General features: G+C 40.3%; 1 protein-coding gene across 5 annotated transcripts in view; it reads right to left on the bottom strand.

Moving 5' to 3' along the window:
• Window positions 1–15,215, bottom strand: part of Sytl2 (synaptotagmin like 2) — a 117,413-nt gene that overhangs the window by 36,572 nt on the left and 65,626 nt on the right. For 3 of the 5 annotated variants that reach the window (XM_036186560.1, XM_036186544.1, XM_036186551.1), the window contains exons 4-7: window positions 11,987–12,068; window positions 10,587–10,701; window positions 7,203–8,006; window positions 3,780–3,851 (exon numbers count right to left, since the gene is read on the bottom strand). In XM_036186560.1, coding sequence (XP_036042453.1) covers window positions 3,780–3,851; window positions 7,203–8,006; window positions 10,587–10,701; window positions 11,987–12,068 — 1,073 coding nt within the window. Of the gene's footprint in view, window positions 1–110; window positions 3,852–7,202; window positions 8,007–10,586; window positions 10,702–11,986; window positions 12,069–15,215 lie in introns of all 5 variants that reach the window. The other 2 variants (XM_036186523.1, XM_036186530.1) reach the window with 1 other exon arrangement.

Below are 15,215 nucleotides of genomic sequence, written 5' to 3'. Positions count from 1 at the left end.
AATATCATTATGAGGGGATAGCAAATTGACCCCAGTCTTTAAAAAGTCATTATTACACGTGTATCCCATAATGCAGACTCTCTATGGAGTAAAAATTTCCAAACACTCACTGGAAGTATTTTTCCAGCTCTCCCCATTAGAACTGGTGTTCCCATCTGAAAACTCAGATTCAGAGCTTGCTTCCAGTCTTCGCTCTTTCTCTTGTCTCTTATATGGTGGTGCTAGTATTGATCCAAGTTTGCTCATTTTTGTAGGTTTTCCTTCAGTTTCCAGGAGAGCAATGGATTGCTTATTTCTGGATACCCTAACTTCTTTAGGCGCCTCTTCAAAGCCCAGTTCCTGGGGAGCCCATGGTTCTCCTGCAACAGCCCTTTCTCTGCCTCTGTCCTCTACAGATTGCACTGTTTCAATGGTCTCTATTTCATGGTCTCCATAAAGTTGTGAGTGTTCAGGGACCCCAACCCCACTTGTGTGACCCCGAACATCTGTTGACGGACCAAACACAGCTTCATCTCCCCCTAATAGTTGATCATACCAGTTGACGTGAGATTCCAAACCATCACACTCAGCCTTCATTTTAGAGGTTCCCGAGGCATCCCAATCAGGATGGGGTATTGCCTCCAAGAACCTGGCCTGCTCTGTCTGTGAAGGCTGCTTCTTCATAGTATCTTCTTTAGGTGACAGCTGGAGCTGACAAGGTCCTTCAGACATCTCGTTAAGTAGTTTCTCAAAACCAGTATCAAAGGTACTCTGAGTTACGGATGGTGCCTCAGCCTTCTCTACAGTTTCTTGTATTTCTTTAGTGTGGAATTCAGAAGCAAGTTGCTGGGGCTTCTCACAACTACCTGTTACAGCTGATGGAGAAATAGTCTCTGTATCCTTTTCATCTTTTGATGGGGAAGTTTCTAGTGTTTCCTTCCATAGTTTTTCCAAGCCAACCCTAAATTCAAGGGACTCTAACTCGGGCTGAATAACCGTTTCCCTCACTGTCTCTGCCACTTCCTGAAGGAGCTTTTGACAATGCTGAGTTACAGTAGAATCAGGTGACCTAATGAGACGTTCTGATGGTGACATTCTGGCAGATAAGTAAGATCCACCTTCGTGAGCTGTATCAGGCACTGTGTAAAAGGAATGGCAGTCTTTCTTATTTGGAAGAGCAGCATCCATAGCAGGGCTCCTCACTCTCTGAGGACTTGAGGGTCTAACACCTGCTGTTGGCACTGTCTCAGGAAGTTTGGCTTTCATTTCTCCAGCTTCTCTAAGTAGCCTCCGTAAAACAGCATTTACATCAGTCATTGTCGGTTTGGAGGGAAGAGCCACTTTCTCTATAACCTCTGAGATTTCCCTCTGAGAAGGCAATGTGCCATCCTGGGATCCAAGGCGAGTATCCCAAGATAAAGACATATCTCCTGGAGAATTGGAAAGTCCCTCAAAAGAATAGGAAGACTGGGCCAATGGAGGAGACCTTTCTGCAGCTGACTGGGGCACACCTTCTGTGTTACGACAACGTTCAGCCTTCTGGGTGAGAGTCATATCTCCTGAAGTGTCAACGCCCGGTGGAAAGGAAGCTATTATCTCTCTCTGATCTGCTGAAGAACCATGCTTCTGTTTCAGCCCCTTTTCAAACGATCTGCCGTCATTCAATGGGGGGCTGGGTCTAGGAGTTAGAGGTTCCAATGGGGATTGTAAGGCAGCCAAGGAAGTTCTAGTTGCTTCCTTCAGTTTATTCACACTGGAGTTCTGTTGAACCTTTGGAAGCACTGCTACTTCATCTAGATGCTCATTAGGGCTCTTCTTGGGCCGGGGGACATCTTCCTCGTCCTCAGCAAGACTTTTCTTTTGAGACCATGTCGTGTTGTCAGAAACGCCCACTTTGAGTGCTTGTTCTTCGTGAACTTTCTTGCCAGAAGTCTGGATTGCTGGCAACGTGCCTTCTGCCTGCCACTTCTGTAACCTGTCGTTGAACTTGTCTTTGGAGATTTTAGGCAAAATGCTTGTTTTCACTATGGATTCTTGAATTTCTTGATTGGAGCAATCTTTTCCCTCTTTAATCACTGGAGTCACAAAACATTCCATATTTTCCCCCACATTTTCCTTTGAAGGCTCATTTCCTACCAAATGGTAAGTGAACTTTCTGGGTGGTTTTTGTGGAGATATGGCTTCATCTGCTGGTGCTTGGAATGTGCACTTTGAATTTAGTTTCCCCATCTCTTCCACTGCCATATTTCCCCATCTTAAATGTCTTCCTTCCCCCACCTCACGGGTATTTTCTCTTGATGATTTCATGCCGTCAAACTCCTTGGATTTGGGGCTATTAAATGGCACAGAATTCTGTTTGTTTGTTGCAGTATTATTCTCATCACTATCTTTATTATTTAGATTAGCTCCCAGGCCCCAAAACTTTCTCAAATTCTCAAACTGAGAGTGATTATAGACTTGTTCTGTATTGGGTTCATCCATTCTTTCTCTTAGGGACAGAACTTTAAAGTTGGCATTTGACTTATCAATTACAGATCTGTCTTTCTCCAAGGAAGGGTGTATTTCATGACCAGCAGTTTGAAGTGGAGACACTTTATCTGATTGTTCAGCTGAAGAATAGTTATTGGATGGACCTGATATTGTAGGTTTGGTTGTTTTAGGTTTATTTGAGGTATAAAAACTGGAGAGATGGGGTGTTTGGTTATCCTCATCAAGGACCACTCTCTTAGCAGTTACTTGACTATAGTCACTCTGGCCTGGAGATAAACTGCCTGTGAACATGACCTGTGACTTCACAGGCTTGGATGCTTTGGCAGAAGATGGCTCCTGGCTGCAAGATGTGAGTTCTTTTGCCTTTACCTTAGCACCAGCCTTTTCTCCTTCCCAAAAGGATATTCTGTCACTCACTCTCTTGTATTTCTCTCTCAGCACTTGGTTTTGGGGACCCTCACTGGCTTCTTCTTGGCCCTCAGGCTTCTTCCAAGGAGATCCACTGTTGGCGGCACGAAGTGGCAACTCACTATTCTCTATCTCTAGGGATGGTTTTAGGATAGATGTAGTTCTGGTTTTGCTCTTCCCCTCCACATCATCTTTTGAATTATGTTCTATAACAATTACTGAAGAGTCAGCACTCAGATGTGTGTTCCCTTTGCTTTTCCGGGGCACATGAACTTCGGGTTCTTCTTTGCCTAAGCTTTCAGTATGCTTAGTGTTCTGTGGAACTTGGGGTTCTGCTACAGATCTCTTCAGAGCACTGAGGAGGTCGCTACTGTTTGGAGGAACTGTCCCACATCCCTCTTCTGTACTCTCTGAACCTTGGCTACTATCCATCCTTTCACCCCTTTGACTTGGGCTTCTGTAGCTCTCAGATGGTTGCAGTGTATCCGGACCCTCCTTTGGGGTGCTTTGTTGGGACAGATTTGCAAAGTTAGATTTGAGAAGTACATCTCTGTCTCGGCAAGTTTCAGAAACTGGCACATCTCCCTCTTCTTGGAATGTCAAATCAGACCTCACAGGCTTCCATTTCATTTTAGCTGCTGGTAGGACCTCTGAGTCATCTTTTGGACAGGTGCTGTCTGTCATGGAGGCAATCACAGTCTGTGGTTTTGAGACTGTTTGCTGCCTGAGATCTATTCCCTGGATCTGTGGGAGGGATGACATACTGTCCTCTGTATGAGAACTCCGGTTAAACCAGTCTAGGACTTTAGATATGGAATCATCAGTTGTCTTCCTTATCTCAGGAGCGCATGGACCCAAGTACGAGGATGTCAGAGTATTGAGAGCCATGAGAAGGGGCTTACCTTGCTGATGGTCTCTAAAACTGTGATCTGATGTCTGAGATGACTCAGGCTCAACACAAGGTATCAGTTCATCTGCAACATAGAAATGCTTTTCTCAATAAGATAATGCTTAGAGACCCACTATTCAATCATTTATACCATCATCTAAAATGGGCACTTTCTACAATATTAGCTGCTAATACCAGCATCTTTCAGGGAGTTTGGTGTAAGATATTCTAATTGACTATTCTGTCAAAAGTGCCTTGAAACAGAAAAGTAAAGCAGATGTAGGACCCCTCAAAGTAGTGTGGAGAAGTACTTAGGAAATTTCTTTGGAGTTCATGGTTTATGTTTTTAAAATCATGTGAGTTTTACATTCTGCTTCATGTTACATTTTAAGTATTAATCTTCTTCAACTTTCAAATATTTGCAAAGAACTGAAAAATCAAGAAAGTTATGTCATATTGGTTTTAAGGCTTTATTCATCCAGTGGGAGATTGTCATTAACCATAGAGAAGGTTTTAAGGAGCACAAATTGAAGTAATTCAGGAGTTAGAAAAACAACTTTCAAGTAAGACTAAACAATGGATTCTTTCCAGAACACTTGGATAAGAAAATGAGAATATTTGCATTCCTGGGCTTGATTCCTGATGTATTAAATCAGAATCTCTGAAGCCACGGCCCAGGAATCTTGACAAACAGCTGTCCTGGTGATTGGTCTGCATGCCGGAGTTTCTGAACTCTAATCAGAACAGCCTCCTCTATTATTTCCCATTTTCTTTTTACTATTTATAAGTCAGAACTATTTCCTGTAAGTCAAGCCAGTTGAACTGGTTCCTTGTTGTTAGCTAACCAATGGCTAGAGGTCTAAAGAAGGGTGCTTACTTCTGTATGAGCCTGAATCACAAAGTACAGGGTATGTTCATCTAAAGGAACACAGGCATTTCATAAGAACTCCTCAGGCATTTACTTAAGATAGTGAAAACTCGGGTGCTTTGATATTTTTGTTTTAATGTATGTGGAGAGGAGTGTTCCTAATACAAGAAATCCTGAATTTTTATGAAGTCAGCCACATTTTCAAACCAGTAAAACTGTTTCAGTCTATAAAATTCAATCTTTAATTTTAACCCACTCTGACTAAATGTGAAAATGTAGGAGATTTGCATAATACTGATATACACTAGAGATCAGCTTCCTTAAGTACATGTCATATCATTAAATATTTGTCAGTAATTGTGAAAGTCTTAAAAATTATGTGTCTATTTACAGATTATTTAATAATGAGGAAAATGTTTGTGATAAACTCTTGGTTAAAAAAAGAAAGTATTGGGTGTAGGGGTTAGAGATGGCTCAGCAGTTAAGAGCACTGGCTGCTCTTCCAGAGGTCTTGAGTTCAATTCCCAGCAACCACATGGTGGCTCACAACCATCTGTAACCCCAGTTCAGGGATCTGACACCCTCTTCTGGCCTGCACAACTTGGTACATGGACATAGAAACAGGCAAAACACTCATATACATTAAAAAATTAAAAGTAAATCTTAAAGAAGTCAGGGTATTATAAATACAATTTCTGAATTATATTCATGCCTAAAAACCTAGGCAGTCTGCATAACTACAAACTAGCAAAAGTTAATGCAGCAATTTCACAGATGAGAACTTTTAAAATTCTGTATGTGATGTGATTCTTAAGTATTTTACATATAAAGTTGTTACATTAAGAATTAAGAATAGTTCTTTAAAAATAGCAAGTAATATTTCCTTCTCTCTGGAGAATTCCTTTGTGCTGTTTTTCATTGTGAAAATAAGTTGAGTTGGTTACACTGAGACTCACGTCTAAAGCCAAGCCCTTAGGAGTCACATGTTTAGAGAGGCTCTTTGAATGACCCAGTACCTTCTTGTAAGTAATTTCAGTAATCAAACAGAAAAGAGCTCTTAATGAATGGGCATACCTTTGTATGTAAGCATTCTCTGAGAATAGGAACGCTACTAGCCAATGAGAGAGAGCTTTGCTGACAGTATTTTCTTCCAAAAATGTAAATAATCAACCATGATTTTAAAGTCTGACAGGACAAATACCTAAATACAAAATTATGAAGATAATCTGTGAGGGAGCAGATGTAGTTTGAAATCAAGAAAAGCCTTATGACTTTCTCCTTATAAATTATAATAAGGGAAATATTATCCTGCAAATTTTTTATCCTTAAAATAAACATTTAAGTCAACCTTTGGGTCACAACCTCCATGAGAGTTGCATATCAGATATCCTACATATCAGATATTTACATTACAATTCATAACAGTAGCAAAATTGCAGTTATTAAGTAGCAATGAAATAACTTTATGGTTGGAGGTCACTACAACATGAGGAATTCTGTTAAAGGGTTGCAGCATTAGGAAGGCTGAGACCCACTGATTTAAATGTTTATCTTCAGGATGAAAAATGCCACATGATTATTTAGTAATGTTTGGTTCATCATTAGTAATTTCTTGTCACATGAATTCTCTCATTGCTTGAAGAAGCATTTGTTATTTTTTAAAAGAAGTTCCATTATATTGAAATGATTTAAATGTGCAAAGAACAAGGGAGCCTTGTCCCCTAAAGAGTACCGAACTGTGGACTAAGCTAAAGTACTTCAGAATTAATCTAATGCTAAAAGAGAGATAACCTAATTAGAAAGTTGATTATTGCTATTTAAAATTTTTATGGCTTTAAAAAATTATCTTAGGATTGGATGAAGACTTATTTAAGATGGGAGAAAGTATACAACATTATATTTCCAATTTATGTTTTTCAAGGTCCAAGAATGATATGAACACCTGGAAGGGACATGAAAAGGTAGTTTCAGGGACACCCCCTCATAAAAACTCAAAGTCTGGTTTCTCAGCCTTATGACAGATGAATATATTTACTCTATACAAACATACTAGAATTTATTTAGTTATTACTCTCTATACACACTTTAATTTAACACAAAACATTGTCATTTGTATAAGTGATTGGTTTGTTTTGGTCTTTTTGAGACAAGGTCTCTCTATTATACAGCTCTGGATGTCCTGGAACTCTCTATGTAGACCAGGCTGGCCTCAGACTCACAGAGATCCTCCTGTTTCAGCCTCCTTAGTACTGGGACTAAAGACCTGAGCCACCACGCCTGACTGATTTCATTATTATTATTATTATTATTATTATTATTATTATTATCATTATCATTGCATCAAATGTAAGGGAACTAATATTAAACATAAGCTAGATAGACACTGTGCTATTCTGATTTCTTTGGTAACAGTGATGGTTTATAAAAGACACCAAATCCATGCCCTGCAGCAGCTATTTGAATTCTAGCTGGGATGCTTAAAGAAACCTTGGTCTTCTATTGCGATAGCTGGCCTGGTCATCTCAAGCTATGAGGTCAGCTTTTGTAACCTGCAATGACAACTCTTACCCGCAGGGCTTTTGGACAATTCTGATTCAAATCTTGTTAGATGTGGTGATTTATCTTGGCATTCATTGATGATGGGTGAATTCTCAACAGGCTGTGGTCTTGTGGGTAGAAAGTCTGAGTGACAAAGGAGCCCATCACTTGGAACAGACCCAGAAGACATTGGCTGGTGTGTCTCCCTTTCTGAAACACTTGGGCTTGTCATTGGCTGATAAAGAGTCAAAGGTTTTTTATGGGAGGGCTTTTGGTGATCCTGAAATGCTTCTATATCCCCTGCATCTTCTGTACCACTTTGCAGCCTGTCATTTTCTAAAACAGTAAATTCTCCTACTTCCTGGCCAAGAACAGGTCTAGGACTCTGAGGAAGTTCGTTCTTCACCGCAGAGAATCTCACATGCTTTAATGGCTCCAGCGAGTTTGTGGAAGAGTCATCTTCTAAAGAGTGTTCCTTCTCAGAAATTCTTTCATGGATGGTTAGGCCAGGTGATAGGATTTTGCTTTTTGGATCAAAGTTATAATTTAAACGGAGAGTTTCTGAGTCTGTGCTACTGGAACTGGAGTTGCGCTTAAGGATCCCTCTTGGCGCCCCTCTCGCGTTTAGGGAGTCCCTCCTTTGTCTAGGGAAAGACTGGTTATCCTCTGTCTTTAAGTTATTCGATTGGTGGATCAATTTTCTGGCCTTGGGGATTGGAACTTTGATTTGAGACCCATTTTCAGATGACATGGACATGGGTTGCTTTTGTGTCTCTAACTTCTGACTTGAAATATCTGGGATAGATGTCTTTTCTTTTGATTCTGATATTTCACCTGAAAATTAAAACATATTAAGTGATATGTTAAGTAGAAGAGCAACTCTACACTTTAAAGCACCTCTAAGTTTAGACTGTATTTAGTAAGCACTATGGAAACATTAAAGATAATAAGAGAATCATGATGCCAGGTGGTGGTGGTGCACGCCTTTAATCCCAGCACTTGGGAGGCAGAGCCAAGCAGATCTCTGTGAGTTCCAGGAAAGGTGCAAAACTACACAGAGAAACCCTGTCTCAGAAAAAAAAAGAAAAAGAAAAAAAAAGATAATAAAAGAAGCTGCATAAATGTAGGCTTATTATGGAAAGCACTTATAGGCTCATGCCTTGGTACACAGATGATTTTTACAGCAGTAACATTATTCTATGATACTACAATGGTGAATACATGACATTATACATTTGTCCAAAGACTTGGAATGTAGAACATCAAGAGTGAACTCTTGATGTAAACTATTGACTGTGGATGACAAAGATGTCTCAAAGTAGTTCATCTATGTGGTAGTTTGAATGTTTGATTCCCACTTGGTGTGACTGTTTGGGAAGGATTAAGAGATGTGGCCTTATTGGAGGAGGTGTGTCACTCAGAGTAAGTAGGCTTTGAGGTTTCAAAAGCACACCCATTCCCCGTTAGCTTTCTCTCTCTCTGCTCTCTACTTTCTAAGATATAAGCTCTCAGCTACTGGTCCCTCACCCCGCCATGTTCCCACCATGAGGGTCATGGACTCATCCTCTGAAACTGTAAGCAAGCCCCCAAATTAAAGTTTTTTTATAAGTTGCCTTAGTCATGGTGTCTCCTCACAGCAATTGAAGAGCAACCATACTTTGATAGTTATAAAAAAATACCACTCTGGTGGCAGATGCTAACCATGACAGAGGCTCTGCATATGTGGGCATAGGGTGTGTGTGTGTGTGTGTGTGTATATATATATATATATACTTTCTGGTTGGTATTGTTGTGAAAAAAAAGTCCTTTTAAAATTGATGCACAAAAGCTGGGAATATGATGCAGAGGGTAAAGGCATCTTCCACTCAAGTTTGTCAAACTGAGTTCAATCCCATGAAACCCACAAAAAGACAGAGAGAACGGAGCCTACAATGTTGTCATCTGACCTCCATGTATATGACATGGCACGTGCACACACAAACACACACACACACACTCACACTCACAGAGGATGTGAATGGAGAAAAGGCACTATCTGAGAGCAGAGAGGGAGAGGTTTAAAGAGAAAGCAGACAAGGAAAGAAAACACAGAAATATGAGGAAAAGTAAAAAGTATCATACATTTTTTTCTTATGTGAAATGTAGGGTTGTGTGTGTGTGTGTGTGTGTGTGTGTGTGTGTGTGTAAGTGTGAGAGAGAGTGACATGAAATCTGAAGGGCGTTTATCTACAGGAAGTAGGAGGACTAATCAGGAGTGGGAGGGATAGGAGAAGGTAGTGGGGAAGAATACAACAAGATACAATGAGATAAGTAAGTGTATAAAGTGTCATAACAAGACCCGTCATTTTGTATGCAAAGAAATTATTGCAAATATTGCTGTACTTTATTTGCTTTGAGATTTTATACTGATTATAAAAGCTTTTAAAATAGAGTTTTTAGAAACCAGAAAGATGGCTCAGCAGTTAAGAATCCTTGCTGCTCTTGCAGAAGATCTGGGTTCAATCACCAGCACCCACACAGTGGCTCACAACCATCTCTAACTCCAGTACCCAGGAAATCTGATACCTTCTTTTGAACTCTGAGGGCACTAAGCAAGCATAAAAATATTCTAAAAGCAGATTTTTTAAATTTCTCAAAGGAGGCTGAAGACAAAACACAAGCACCACCTTTAAAAATCATATATTAAAATTAAAAGGTAGCTCAATATTTAAAATCTAAATCCCAATATCTAGAACTAACGTCTTCTCAAAAAAGCTTAAAAAATAAATGATAATATGTCCCAATAACTTTTTCTAACATTTTTGTGTACTATAAAGTGTACCCAAGAGGGAACATATTAAGAGAGGCTAATTGAAGGCCTTGGATCACTGTCCAACTCTTTCTCAACCTAGACTAATTTTTAGTGAGTGACTTCTTCTTACAGTTGCTTTTGAAGAGACAGAATTACCCAGCATTTCCTCTTCTTGGCATGTAAAAGTCTATAAGTGACAAACTTCAATCAATCAAACCATACACTTGCTCAAATACTTCTGAGCAGCAAGTCTTATCATTTCCTCCTGGGGTAACTAAATTGTTTTTCAACCTCTTTTCATTTTAAACAGACAACTGTGTCAGCACATGGTAGGCTTGCAAGAAATACTGTTATGTGAAAAACTAAATGCCTTTGGTCCAAAAAGTTCCTCTGTCACTAATGAGGGAACTCAAAGCATGGAAGTCATGTAACAATTGGCAGCCCCAGGGCTGGAATGCACAGACATGCGGTTCTATCTGGACCATGGACACAGCAGAGGAAGGAAACCATCAGGAGCTCTCACTTTCTCTGGGGAGTTATTTTAGTGAAAGGAACTCTGAGCATTTCCCCCAGTCCACGGATAACAAAGATAAAAATAGCCAGTCCAGAAAAATAATATTTACCCTCTTTTGAAATCTGAAATAAACCAGCTTTTCCAGTTTTTGACTGCTCATTTTTGGTTTGTTGTGGTGAGTGATCTTCTGGCAGCTTGGAGTTGTTAAATGGATTCTTCCTTTGCTGGGGAAAAATAATGTTTATTAAACTTGGTTTAAATGTCATAACAGCAACTCAGCATTAGCAAATGCTTATGAGCTCACATATTTGATAGCTTTAAACAGTCCAATCTACTATCTGACATGTTTGGGGCTAGGGAAACTGTTTAATTTGGTTAGCGTAAAATCACTATACATCATACAAAAACATAGATACAATTATATAAAGTATATACATTGCCAAAGTCCTTTGAAATTAGATCAGAAGCACATTTTATTGGTAAGAATGACCCTGAGTCATAGCAAAGACTGATCAAGGGTAAGGCACTCTTAGGTTTTTGAATCAGGTCAGATTCCCATCAGGGCTTTTCCCACTGCATTAGTTACTACACTAGATTACAGCTGTTTGACCTCAGGCATCTTGAAGAACTTCACAGTTGCTGTTATGGCCAGTTCTAATGACAGCAAAGGTATAGTACATATAGACTGGGTTTGTTGTTTTGAGACAGGGCCTACCTACCCAGTCTATAGAGTGGTTTAGGACTCACAACATTTCTGCCTCTGATTTTTCATATTAATACAAAACCGACTGTGGATTATTACTGTTTGTAGTTTTATAAATTGGCAATTCCTTCCTGGAAACAGACCTGTAATAGAGATGCAAGAAGCTATCCCTAAAAATAAGGACTATGGTAGAACTAACAAGCCATACTGAATAGCCTAAGAACGGCTGCACCATAGAGGCTTTCTACATTTTTACTTTCTGAGACAGGGTCTCACTACCTAGCAATGACTGGCCTAGAACTAGCTATCTAGACTAAGCTGGCCTAGAACTCACAGAGATCCTATTGTCTTTGCTCTCCCCCATCTCAAGCCTGGGATTAAATGATGGGCCACGACCTGGCTCTTTTAAAAATAACTTTAAGGTTTAATTATGTATATGTACTTGGGGGTACAGTGAGCATGTGAGTGGTCACAGAGGCCAGAGGCATCGGATCTCTGTGGAGCTGGAGTTGCAGGCAATTAAGAAACTCATGTCCCCTGTACAGCAGTAAACTCTTTTAACCACTGAGGCCATCTCTCTAGTCCTAGATATTTTAACTCTCAAGGACAGAAAGAAACCTGTGTCTTTAGCAACACAAATATAATTATCAACTTTATCCAACACAGGAGTGACTTCTTAAACTACATACCCAAATTATTCACACATGGGACACAAAATGAACTACAAGATTTTCTGTATTTATTTTGCTTTGGAAAATTACATTCCTGCTAATAACAAGATTTTTAAAAGTCTGGGCTCAATCTACCTTGGGCAGAGACACAGCTGGATTCCTTGTATTTTCCTGGGACATATCAATCACCCTGGAAGCTGGATCCACCACATTGGAACTGCAAAAGAAACAATCATTCAGAGAGCAAAACCTCATCCTGTAGGAAGCATAAATCATGGCTCCACAGTCAAAAGCTTTGAAGACAGGAGAGGAAAGGAAGTCTGTAAGATTCAACTGCCAGGAAGGGAGAAGAAACTGGGGTCCAGCCATGCTCAGGCACAAAAACAAGGGCCACGGTGGAGCAAAGAGTGTATGCAGTATAAGAAAGGCAAAGGCATCTATTAGGACCTTTAAAGATGTCCAGGATACAGGTGCACAAGAGATTCACAACTTAAACTTACAGAAATGAACTTATTTTGAACTTAAATCTAAGATCACAGATAAATGAGAAAGTGAGCAATGGATTTTATGGATGAAATAAAGTCACAAAATCTTGATTCCATAGCAGAGTTTCCCCTAATGCATCTGGGACATAACTGAAGCAAAGGCTCAAGAAAGCAAGTGGCCTGGCAAAGAGATAGTATGACCAAGTCAGATAGCTGTACACAAAGGCTGGTGTGGTGGGGCAATTTCCTATGACCTTGCAATCCAACACGTTAATAGATGAATTCTTACTCAAGTACAAAGAGACAAGTACCACAGGGCATTGAGAAGGTGCTGGGTGCGTAGATGGCTGCAGCTGGCTTGAAGAAGTGCAGAGGATTCTCTAAACCATGAGGCACTATCCAGAGACAGGGCAGCCCCAGGATGAGCATAGAGCAGGAGTTCACAGAGAATAGTGAGTTGAGCAGGTCACTCCCTTGACTATGAGTAAGATGAAAAGTAGGTCACAGAATCCCAGGAGAGGAGAAAAACTGACTTGCTGAGAAGGCCCATTCCAGTAGCCTTGCTGTAGACATAAAAGATGAAGTCACTATTGGCTGGAACCACTGTTCCCTGTTAATCTCCACCAGCGCTTAGTGACATCAGAGTTAAGAGCTTGGAAAAATCCTCTGAAAGTAATGGTTTCTCCCCACATGACAGAGAAACAGAAACCCCAGGCAAGGAATCAATTCACCCTGGGGCCATGGAACCTTGCCCAAGATTACTGCCACTCAACCCCAGGGCTAGATATTTTGTGGTTTCCTTTTCTTGTTTCTGAACTTGAACTGCTAATTTTTTTTCACAGTTAGTCCCTGGAAACCATTGAGAAATCTGTTCTTCCTTCTCCTTCATTGATCCAAAAGCAAAGTGTAGAAATGAGGTGTCATTTATAGCTTATTGCATGAAGGGGCAAGGGGGAAGGAAGGGTACATGGAATGGAAAACACAGGAAGAACTTATAATGGACTGTGATTTGGACAGAAAGGGACCTTACAGGAAATCTATTCCTGCACTAGATGAACACAAAGTCAAATGAAGTTGTGTAACAGCAAAGTATCAAAAAGAAGGATGGCCACTGGAGGAACTTAGTGTCCACACAATGAAAGGCTGACAGCTCAGAACTGGAAAGCAATTGCTAAAAGTGCCATTTTAAAAGGCCAGTAGAGAAATGGAGCCAACTAGCTGGTATTAGTGAAGTCATGGATCTTGGAGGAGAACCTACAACCGCCACTATATTAACTAGCATAATCCCTAACTATGTTCTAAATATTTGTCCTTATACCTGGAAGTAAGTGCATTCTTCATCCATCATCAAGCAAAGTTCTTTGCTTCAGACAGTGACCATTACAGAAAACGTAACAGGCCAAAATGCAAAAGTGTGGAGCCCAATCCCAACTGATACAACTACAACACACCTCCTACACCTAAGACTCAGGGATCATTGTAAAAGAAGGGACAGAAAGACTGTAGGAGTCAGAGGGAGAGTTTGCTATGAGATTCTGTCTCCTACAAATGTCAGATACTACACCGATGAAGTCTCACCAACATTACTGCCTAAACATGAGCTGAACAAGAACAGCCCCAATAGACCTGCTAACATGGACGAGGGAAAGCCCATCCATAAAAAGCCCACCCTGCACAAAGAACTATAGGCAACCAAGGAGTGCTGAGAGCAACAGAGATACTCTTCCCTAGGAAGAGTATGGAAGAGTCCACCAATTAGTTATCCAATATAGAATGGTTAGGCCTGAAAACATACAAATATCCATACAAATAACATTAAACAATCTGAGCAGGTTATATTTATGTGTTTAGGAACACATGCACATATGTAACAACAATTAAAAAAGAGGTCATGAATTTGAAAGAGAGCAAAGGGGGGTACATTGGAGGCTTTTGAGGGAGGAAGGGGGAAGTAAATGTAGTTATATTATCTCAAAAATATTTTAAATTTATTTATAAAAAGAGCTGGAGGGTAATATGATGACCAATATGTAGCAAATGCCTGGCTTGGTAGAAATGATCTCTCTTAGTAAGTAAAGCAGCTGAATAATCAGAGCCAACATAGAGGCTGGGGGTCCCCAAGGGATGGCCATGTTTTCCTGCTGACTTGTTCCTTCCCACTCCCTAACCCCAGAGGGTAAGCAGAGCCTTGATCCTATGTTCCCTCTGCATCCTGGAAATTCAGCTCCTGTGCCCCAAGCCTCCAAATTGCACATCATAATGATTCTCCTCACTCGAGATGAAACCAGTCTCTCCCTTACTAAAGTCTGTCCCAGAGTTCTCCAGTCAAACAAAGCAGTTGACCTAATCACGTGACTGTTGACTGTTTCCACTCAACTCCCCACTTCATTGTCTGTTGAAATCAGCCTTGTCATTTCCAAGTCCAATCCAAATCTCACCTCTTATAGCATCATTTGTCTCATTATAACACTTTTTTTTTGGGGGGGGGGGGTTGAGACAGGGTTTCTCCATGTAGTTTTGGTGCCTGTTCTGGATCTCGCTCTGTAGACCAGGCTGGCCTTGAAACCAGAGATGCAGAGATCCACCTGGCTCTGCATCCTAAATGCTGGGATTAAAGGTGTGTGCCACTGCTGCCCAGCTTCATTATGACACTTTTTATTGGCACTTTGGACTTAGAATTTGCTCCCTGCTTGGTATTGCTTGCTATCATGACATCAGATCTTTACATAGAAGCATTATCTTTCCTAAAATAATATAGTTCCTTTATGGCCAGATACCATATATTTTGTACCTTAGAATCCCATTCCTCCCAGAGAGAGGTGGACTGTGTTATGAAGATAAAAGATACTCAATATATTACACATGACAAGATTTTTTTT

Source organism: Onychomys torridus, chromosome 1, assembly GCF_903995425.1.
Source record: "Onychomys torridus chromosome 1, mOncTor1.1, whole genome shotgun sequence".
In the NCBI taxonomy this organism is placed as follows: Eukaryota; Metazoa; Chordata; class Mammalia; order Rodentia; family Cricetidae; genus Onychomys; species Onychomys torridus.
Note: the sequence above shows the minus strand (reverse complement) of the source record. Positions and strands in the feature narration are given on the sequence as shown.